A 10,211-nucleotide genomic window follows, 5' to 3' on the forward strand; every position below is an offset into this window, starting at 1 on the left:
ATAAACCACCGCGGCTTTGATGTTGGCCTCGACCTCCTGATGTGAGGGATAAATTTGATGTCTCGACCTCCTGAGGTGAGGGATAACCGTTGTGGATTTTACTTTCCTCAACCTTTTGAAAGATAGCCATTATTGTATCCTTAGATGTGTTCTCCTGATGAATTTTGAATGCTCGATCAGGTTAACTGAATACTACCCTGCCCCTGGGTTAAATGTGAGGGTTTTTTCGTATAGAAAAGAAACTCCTGCTTCAAGGCACAAAGGGGTTAACGAAGGTTTCACTCCCTTATATCTCCAGTGTTTGGGAATTTGAAACAATGCTTGTACATCATCAACAGGGTTCTACTCAAAAGCATACCATTTGAGGTTATTGGTATTATGTTCATCATTCTCCCTTTGGAGTTGTCATGCTTTGTTAACAAGAGTTGAGTACCACAAAAAGCGTAGAAAAACATATAAGAGCAAAAGCGAATGGATTTTTTCAAGACAAACATATCCAATGCATTATTATTATAGTTCAAAAACAAACAAGTTTTGCATGCAACAGTATTGAACAAATCAAGAAAGCTTAAACATGAACATGCATGATGAATTAAGAACAACCAATGTTGAGGAGATCCTCTCCGTATGGACTTATTGCTTCAAAAGATTTGCTGAGTCGAAGGAGAACTTCAATTCTGGCCTTCAAGTGCGAATATGAAAGACTTTGTGTCAATCAGGTGTCAAACCTTGTCTTTGAATGTCTGACAACCTTCACTCGGATAACCAGGTGCCTCATTGTGGAAGACACACCAAGCGTTAGCATATGTTCCTGCATAACCCTTCAAATTACTTCTTGGAAGAAGATTTCAGCGAAGTTATACAGAAGTTGCAAGTGTCCAGCTTTTAGGGATTTGAGCCATGCAAGTGGTGCCCAAACTCAAGATACAAGGCGTCTTACTTATCCCTCGGTCTAGAGCCCCAAATACATCGACTGGAGTTTGTGAATGCTTTAGGGATTTGAGCTGTCAATGATGCGAACTCAAGAACACGAAGTCTTGCTTATCCCTCGGTCGGGAGCCCTAAATATAGCTGCTGAAACAGAAATCACCATAATGAATGGAGGAAATGACACACAACGAGTGTCGGGAAATGTAGATGTTGTTGATTGGCTGTAATTTTTGGTAAAACTCATTGTGATTTTATCATGTCAAAACTGGTGTCATGACATGCATTCTACTCTTGTGAAGTTTTACTTATGTAGGCCTTTACCTGATGTCAAGGCCGATGTCATGATATTCGTAGCTGTTACGTCTTATTCTGTTACTAATTATGGTTATGTGATCTGTTAAGATTCTATGCGCTTTACTTGGAAATATTGGATTAAGATCTGTTCAAGGACGACGTTATTTGCCCTTATTTTAGGTTCCTTGATTTATGGAAATTAGTTTAATTAGGTTTAAAACTAATTTGGATCCAAGGCCCAGCTGCTGCGTTTTTTGAAGGCTATATATTATATGAAGTAGCGGCAAACCTAATCAGGGTTTTTGTATTGAGAAGCTTTAAGAGGTTTTCGTGTTTTAAGTTTTTGAAGTTCTAGTTTTCTTGTGAGCCAAACAATCATCGTGATGGTTGTCTTGGTCTAGGTGTTTTTGTTTGTGTTGTAAGAGGTACTTGAAGCTTTTAAGCAAGAGTACCATTGTACTTGATTGAAGCTTTTAAGCAAGATCAAGTTGTGTCCTTGAAGTGTGTCTTCTTTTCATATTTGTTGAGTGTTATTTATCACTGCTGTGATTGAGGGGGAGCGAGTAGGATCTCTGATCTAAGTAGCTTAGATTGAAGTTGCATTGGGTAGATATTAAGTGAAAGGTGTAGTCTTGATGTGTATTACTCTGAATTGATACTACTTATAGTGGACTTCCTCCCTGGCTTGGTAGCCCCCAGACGTAGGTGTATTTGCACCGAACTGGGTTAACAAATCACTTGTGTTATTTGTTTTATTTCTTGTTCATTATTATAGAATTGTTCAGATAGGTAATGTCGTGACATCCTTTTCGACATCACGTATCTGATTCCAGAATTTCAATTGGCATCAGAGCAGGCACCCTGCCTGTTTGGTTTACTTGGTGAGATCTAGGGACAGTATTTTCTGGTACTATGGACAAGGAAGGTGGTGGATTTGTGATTAGACCACCCTTTCTGAATGGTTCCAATTATGATTATTGGAAGCCTCGCATGGTGGCTTTCCTGAAATCCGTGGATAGTAAAGCATGGAGAGCTGTAAACAAAGGATGGGAACATCCTGTCACTACTGATAAAGATGGCAAGAAAACTCTTAAACCGGAGGAAGAATGGGACAAAGATGAGGAGGCATTGGCGCTTGGCAACTCTAAAGCTTTAAATGCTTTATTCAATGGAATTGACAGGAATATATTCAGACTAGTACACCATTGTGAACTAGCCAAAGATGTCTGGGATACCCTCAAGACCACTCATGAAGGTACTTCCAAAGTGAAGATGTCAATACTTCAGCTGCTAACTATGAAGTTTGAACATCTAAGGATGAAAGATGATGAAAGTATTCAGGATTTTCACATGAATATCCTTGATATTGCTAATACCTCAGGAGCTTTGGGAGAAGAAATGTCTGATGAAAAGCTGGTGAGAAAAATCCTTAGATCCCTGCCTAAGAGATTTGATATGAAAGTTACAGCTATAGAAGAGGCACAGGATATCAGCAAAATGAAGGTAGAAGAGTTAATTGGATCTCTTCAAACCTTTGAGATGGGGATCAGTGACAATTCTGAAAAAGAAAAACAAAAGCATAGCTTTTGTGTCCAACTCTCAAGAAGAAGCAGAGGAAAGTAGAGAAGAAAATCTATCTGAATCTATAGCTATGTTTGGTAAACAATTTAACAAAATTATGAGAAGAATGGATCAGAAGCCAAGACCTAATGTCAAGAGCATCTCATCTGACACTAGTAGATCTTATGACTCTGGCAGAAGAGCTAAACCAGAAGAAAAGTACAATCACAGCAAAGTAATTCAATTCCATGGATGTGAAGGGTATGGACATATTAGAGCTGAATGTCCTACTTATCTCAAGAAACAAAAGAAAGGACTGTCAGTCTCCTGGTCTGATGAAGATTCTGAGAGTGACTTTGAAGAAGAATCGGCCAAACATGTCACAGGCCTTACTGGTGTTTGTAATTCTGATGAAGACTCTAGTGAAGATGAGCTAACCTTTGAAGAACTGGCAGCCTCCTATAGGAAGCTGTGTATCAGAAGTGCTGAAGTCTGTCAACAAGGTGAAAAGCAGAAGAAATACATAGTTCAGTTGGAGGCTGATAACAAAGGACTTAGTAAAACAATATCAGAACTAAACAGTGAAATTATCATGCTACAATCCAAACTTGATCAGATGTCAAAATCTGTAAAAATGTTGAACAGTGGCTCGGATATGTTAGAGGAGATTCTGCAGATTGGAAAGAGTTCAGGAGATATGTCTGGTATAGGTTTTGTTGGTACAAAGAAACATTCCCAAGATGGTAATAGGGCTAAACCTGAAACTGAGATGTTGAACCCGATGTCAAAACATGCGACTCAACATCAAGACAAAAGTAAAATGAAGAGAAAATTTCAGAGATGGAGATGCCATTACTGTGGAAGATTTGGACACATTAAGCCCTTTTGCTTCAGATTATATGGATACCCAGATCAAGCTCCATACTACAGACCTAAGCAGATCATGCCCATCCAGAAGCAACAATGGATACCCAAAAATATGGCTTTAATAGCTCATACATCTCTTAGAGTATCAGCCAAAGAAGATTGGAATTTTGACAGTGGATGTTCCAGACACATGACTGGAATCAAGAATCTGCTTGTTGATATCAAAAATCACTCTACTAGCTATGTAACCTTTGGTGATGGAGCTAAAGGAGAAATCAAAGGAGTTGAAAAACTTGACTGTTCAGGAGTTCCAAATCTAGAGGGTGTTTTGTTGGTCAAGGACTTGACTGCTAATCTCATAAGCATCAGTCAACTCTGTGACCAAGGATACCAAGTTAACTTCACTAAAACTGAGTGTGTGGTTACTAATGAAGAAAAGGAAGTAGTAATGAGGGGAGTCAGATCCAAAGATAACTGCTACTTGTGGGTGTCTCATGAATCCAGCTACTCAACTGTATGCTCTAAAGAAGAAGAAGCAAAGCTGTGGCACCAAAAACTTGGCCATCTTCATCTAAGAGGTATGAAAAGGATTGTCTCTTTGGAAGCTGTGAGAGGAATTCCTAAGCTACAAATTGATGAAGGAAGAATATGCGGTGAATGTCAGGTAGGAAAACAAACCAGGATGTCACATCCAAAGGTTAGACATCTGACCACTTCCAGAGTTCTAGAACTGCTTCATATGGACTTGATGGGACCAATGCAAATGGAGAGTCTCGGAGGAACGAAATATGCTTATGTGGTTGTGGATGACTACTCCAGATACACTTGGATAAACTTCATCAGAGAAAAGTCAGATGTGTTTGATGTTTTCAAAGATCTGTGTCATAGAATTCAAAGGGAAAAAGAAAATGGTGTTGTGAGAATTAGAAGTGATCATGGAAAGGAATTTGAGAATCAAAAATTTGCTGATTTCTGCTCCTCTGAAGGAATACATCATGAATTTTCATCCCCTATTACTCCACAGCAAAATGGGGTTGTTGAAAGAAAAAATAGAACTATTCAAGAATCAGCCAGAGCTATGATTCATGCTAAGAAACTTCCTATCTACTTCTGGGCTGAAGCCATGAATACTGCTTGCTATGTTCATAATAGAGTTACCTTAAGAAAAGGAACCTCTACCACCCTATATGAGATCTGGAAGGGAAGAAAACCCACTGTGAAATACTTCCATGTGTTTGGTAGTAAGTGTTACATTCTTGCTGATAGAGATCACAGAAGGAAGATGGATTCCAAGAGTGATGAAGGGATTTTTCTGGGCTACTCTACAAACAGTAGAGCCTATAGAGTGTTCAACTCAAGAACCAGAGTAATAATGGAATCCATAAATGTTGTGGTTGATGATGTCCACAATCAAGCAGATGTCACAGAAGATGTCGGAACATTCTGGGAATTTACAGCTGAAGGATCTACTAAAGAAGATGATTGCAGTCCTATTATCATAGAGTCTGAAGCTGAACCTCCTAACAAAGGTCCATCTATAAGGGTTCAAAAAGATCACCCTAGTGAACTTATTATAGGAAATCTCAACAGTGGAGTTACTACAAGGTCAAGAGAACTAGTTTCAAATTCTTGTTTTGTGTCAAAAATTGAACCTAAGAATGTTAAGGAAGCATTGACAGATGAGTTCTGGATTAATGCTATGCAAGAAGAACTAGGCTAGTTTGAAAGGAATGAAGTATGGGAGCTGGTACCAAGACCTAAAGGTACTAATGTCATTGGAACAAAATGGGTTTACAAGAACAAGTCAGATGAACTGGGAACTATTATCAGAAACAAAGCAAGGCTAGTTGCTCAAGGATACACTCAAGTTGAAGGAATTGACTTTGATGAAACCTTTGCTCCTGTTGCTAGACTTGAGTCAATTAGATTACTGCTAGGAGTTGCTTGTATTCTAAAATTCAAACTATACCAGATGGATGTGAAGAGTGCTTTCTTGAATGGATACTTGAGTGAGGAAGTTTATGTGGAACAACCTAAAGGTTTTGCTGATCCAAACCATTCTGATCATGTGTACAAACTAAGAAAAGCTCTTTATGGGTTGAAACAAGCCCCTAGAGCTTGGTATGAGAGACTAACTGAGTTTCTTACTAGTAATGGTTATAGGAAAGGAGGGATAGATAAAACTCTCTTTGTTAAAGATGAAGGAGGAAAGATCCTGATTGCACAAATCTATGTGGATGATATTGTGTTTGGTGGGATGTCAGACACGATGATTAAACATTTTGTTGACCAAATGCAATCAGAATTTGAAATGAGTCTAGTTGGAGAATTAACTTACTTTCTTGGACTGCAAGTTAAACAGATGGAAGACTCAATTTTTCTCTCTCAGAGCAAGTATGCCAAAAACATTGTCAAAAAATTTGGGTTGGAAAATGCTAGTCACAAAAGAACACCTGCACCTACTCATTTAAAATTGTCCAAAGATAAAAAGGGCACAAATGTTGATCAAAGCTTGTATAGAAGCATGATAGGAAGCCTGCTGTATCTCATAGCTAGTAGGCCTGATATTGCTTTTGCTGTTGGGGTGTGTGCCAGATATCAAGCAGAACCCAAGATCAGTCACATAAATCAAGTCAAGAGGATTCTGAAATATGTGAATGGTACTTGTGAGTATGGCATGCTCTACTCTCATGGGTGTGAACCAATTCTCACTGGATATTGTGATGCAGACTGGGCTGGAAGTGCTGATGACAGAAAAAGTACTTCAGGAGGATGTTTCTTCTTGGGGAATAACCTCATATCTTGGTTCAGTAAGAAACAAAATTGTGTATCCCTATCTACTGCAGAGGAAGAATACATTGCAGCAGGAAGTAGTTGTTCTCAGCTTGTTTGGATGAAACAAATGTTAACAGAATATAATGTCACACAAGATGTCATGACATTATATTGTGACAACCTAAGTGCCATTAATATCTCAAAGAATCCTATCCAGCATAGCAGGACCAAGCACATTGATATTCGACATCACTTCATAAGAGATCTTGTTGAAGATAAAGTAATTGCCTTGGAACATGTTGCTACTAACCTTCAATTGGCTGATATTTTCACTAAGGCTTTGGATGCTAATCAATTTGAAAATTTGAGAAGTAAACTTGGCATTTGTCTTTATGAGGGATTATAGCAATTAACTGGGTGTGGGGCCAACAGTATCCTTCTCTCCAAATATTTGTTATCATTACATATTAAAGTGTATTTTCCCCCTCTTTTACACTTTATCCAAACGGTTCCCATTCCCACAAAACCTATTTTCGGCATTCACGCTACCTCTCTGATTCGCTGCATTCACAAACCTCTCTCCATCATTCCTTTCTCTCTCAACATGTCTCAGACTTCTCCCTCGAAGAACACTACTCCTCGCTCTGAAACTGCATCCGACTCTAGGGCGCCAAGTATGGTAGGTGATCAGGATGTTGTGCTGGATGTTGCGCCATTGAACTCGGTCCCAGCCACTGATCCTGTTGGCAGTATACCAAGAAAGATGCATGCAAGAAAATCAACTGGTGGGTCTGTTCCAGAAACGTTTTCTGCTCAGAATAAAGAAGGGTCTGCTTATGTCCACAATGCGATCGCAGGTCTTGTCACAAGAATCTTGAATGAAGGTCACAAGGTAGCAGGAATATCTGTTCCTTTAGCCCAAGTTCCTGCCCCTGAGAACAGAGAAGATGATCAAGATGATGCTAGCAAAGATCAGGTTGATGTTGAGACATCTGAAGATAACAATGTTGTTATCTCTGGTGCTAAAGATGTTGAGACATCTGAAGCTAAAGATGTTGAAACATCTGGAACTAAAGATGCTGAGATTCTTGAAACAGAGAAAGCTGAAAAGGTCCCTGCTACTCCTTCTAAAGAAACTCTTAAAGAAGGCCCTACTGTGAATGATGTGGTGGATCTGGATAATCTTGATGATCCTATTGACATTGCTGATGATGACCTCATCTCCAGCATTTCCAACATAGTCAAGGCTCGAAGGGGAAAGCAGGTTGATGATCAACATCCTCCCAAGACAAAGGTTGCTCCTCTAAAGAATGCCACCAAAGAAAAGATCAAGAAGGTCTCTGCTGAGTCTTCAAGAACTGGGAGCAAGGTTGCCGTGAAGAAGAGAAAAGAAAGAAGTGTTTCTGACTCCGAAGACAATGTCCTAAGTGATGTCCCTGACATCCCTTCAAAGAAGAAGATTGCTGTCACAAAATCCTCCATAAAGGTCCGTGATGTTCCCTTGGACAACATTTATCTGCACTATGCTTCAAATGCTATCCAGTGGAAGTTTGTTGATCAAAGAAGCCTGGCTCTGGAAAGAGAACTTGCAAATGATACTCTGGAATGTCAAGAGGTCATGAAGCTCATCAAATCTGCAGGTTTGCTTAAAACTGTTACTCATTTTTCTAAATGCTATGAAATGCTCGTGAAGGAATTTATAGTGAATTTGTCTCAAGATTGTGCTGATGGAAGAACTGAGGATTTTCATAAGGTGTATGTTAGAAGAAAATGTATAGATTTTTCCCCTACTGTTATCAACCTCTATCTAGGTAGAGATGCTGAGGCTCAACCTGAGCTTGAAGTAACTGACAATGAAGTATGCAAAGTTATCACTGGTGGTAAGGTTAAGAAATGGCCCATAAAGAGTAAATTGTCTGCTAGTCTTTTGAATGTCAGGTATGCCTTGCTGCACAAAATTGGTGCTGCAAACTGGGTGCCTACCAATCACACTTCTACCATTGCTGTTGGCCTAGGTAGATTCATATATGCTGTGGGAACCAAGACAAAATTTGACTATGGGACCTACATATTTGATCAAACTATGAGGCATGTTGGTACTTCTGCTACCAAGCTACCCATTGCTTTTCCATCCCTGATATGTGGGATAATCCTCAAGCAACACCCTGGAATTCTGAAAGCTAAAGATTCTGTATGTAAGAGGGAGAGTGCTTTGTCTTTCCACTATAAGCTGCTCCAAAGGTCAGATGACATGACATCTGCTGGGACATCCCAACCCAGCAAGTCTGTGAACAAAACCTTTCTCATTGCTGAGCTGAAAGAAACTTGTAAAGAGTTGGACAACAGGAAGATGAAGCTTGAACAGCTCATTCAAAGTCTTGAGCAGTCTGCAGAGGATGATCATGCTGGTGGAAGTGATGGTGACAATATGGATGAAGACAAAAATGCTGATAGTGGTGATGAGGAAGAGGCTGAGGATGGTGAAGACACTGAAGATGCTGGGAATAGTGATGCTGATGAAGAGAATAGTGGCTCTGGTGATGAAGAGGTTAGTGGCTCTAGTGATGAAGAGACTGATGGTTCTGACAACTAGCTCTACTTCTGGTGTTTCTTTCCTGCTGATCTTTTGGTTGAGTTTGGCTCCTTTTGTGGCTAAAAAGGGGGAGTGATGGTTGTTGGTTATTTTTGTTGGTTATTTCTGTTGGATATTGGTTGTTGGATATTTTGGTTTTTCTGTTGTTTTCTGGTTTTTTTTTTTGAATGTCTTCTGGTTCTCCTTGACAATGATAAGTGGTATTTTGTAACAGATGATTAAATAGATGTTTTCTGGTTTTCTGGTGATTAAACAAGCTGGCTGTTGTTTCTACAGAATTTATTTTTCTGTTTTCTTGGCGTTGCTGGCTGCTGTGTATGCTCTAATATTTTATGGTTACACCTATTCGTGTTTTAGCCAAAAATTTGCCAAAGGGGGAGTTTGTAGATGTTGTTGATTGGCTGTAATTTTTGGTAAAACTCATTGTGATTTTATCATGTCAAATCTGGTGTCATGACATGCATTCTACTGTTGTGAAGTTTTACTTATGCAGGCCTTTACCTGATGTCAAGGCCGATGTCATGACATTCGTAGCTGTTACGTCTTATTCTGTTACTAATTATGGTTATGTGATCTGTTAAGATTCTATGCGCTTTACTTGGAAATATTGGATTATGATCTGTTCAAGGACGACGTTATTTGCCCTTATTTTAGGTTCCTTGATTTATGGAAATTAGTTTAATTAGGTTTAAAACTAATTTGGATCCAAGGCCCAGCTGCTGCGTTTTTTGAAGGCTATATATTATATGAAGTAGCGGCAGACCTAATCAGGGTTTTTGTATTGAGAAGCTTTAAGAGGTTTTCGTGTTTTAAGTTTTTGAAGTTCTAGTTTTCTTGTGAGCCAAACAATCATCGTGATGGTTGTCTTGGTCTAGGTGTTTTTGTTTGTGTTGTAAGAGGTACTTGAAGCTTTTAAGCAAGAGTACCATTGTACTTGATTGAAGCTTTTAAGCAAGATCAAGTTGTGTCCTTGAAGTGTGTCTTCTTTTCATATTTGTTGAGTGTTATTCATCACTGCTGTGATTGAGGGGGAGCGAGTAGGATCTCTGATCTAAGTAGTCTTGATGTGTATTACTCTGAATTGATACTACTTATAGTGGACTTCCTCCCTGGCTTGGTAGCCCCCAGACGTAGGTGTATTTGCACCGAACTGGGTTAACAAATCACTTGTGTTATTTGTTTTATTTCTTGT

At 39.2% G+C, this 10,211-nt stretch overlaps 1 protein-coding gene across 1 annotated transcript; it reads left to right on the top strand.

Annotated features, from left to right (window-relative positions):
- Nucleotides 1–7,102: 7,102 nt before the first annotated feature.
- Nucleotides 7,103–9,019, top strand: LOC131617060 (uncharacterized). The gene has a single exon (XM_058888441.1). The coding sequence runs from the start codon at nucleotides 7,103–7,105 to the stop codon at nucleotides 9,017–9,019; it is 1,917 nt and encodes a 638-aa protein (XP_058744424.1).
- The last annotated feature ends 1,192 nt before the right edge of the window (nucleotides 9,020–10,211 follow it).

The sequence above is a fragment of the Vicia villosa genome, linkage group LG7, assembly GCF_029867415.1.
Source record: "Vicia villosa cultivar HV-30 ecotype Madison, WI linkage group LG7, Vvil1.0, whole genome shotgun sequence".
In the NCBI taxonomy this organism is placed as follows: domain Eukaryota; kingdom Viridiplantae; phylum Streptophyta; class Magnoliopsida; order Fabales; family Fabaceae; genus Vicia; species Vicia villosa.

Bases quoted from the DNA above. Each gene is read 5' to 3' on its own strand.
- LOC131617060 (XM_058888441.1), top strand. From the start codon at position 7,103: ATGGTAGGTGATCAGGATGTTGTGCTGGATGTTGCGCCATTGAACTCG.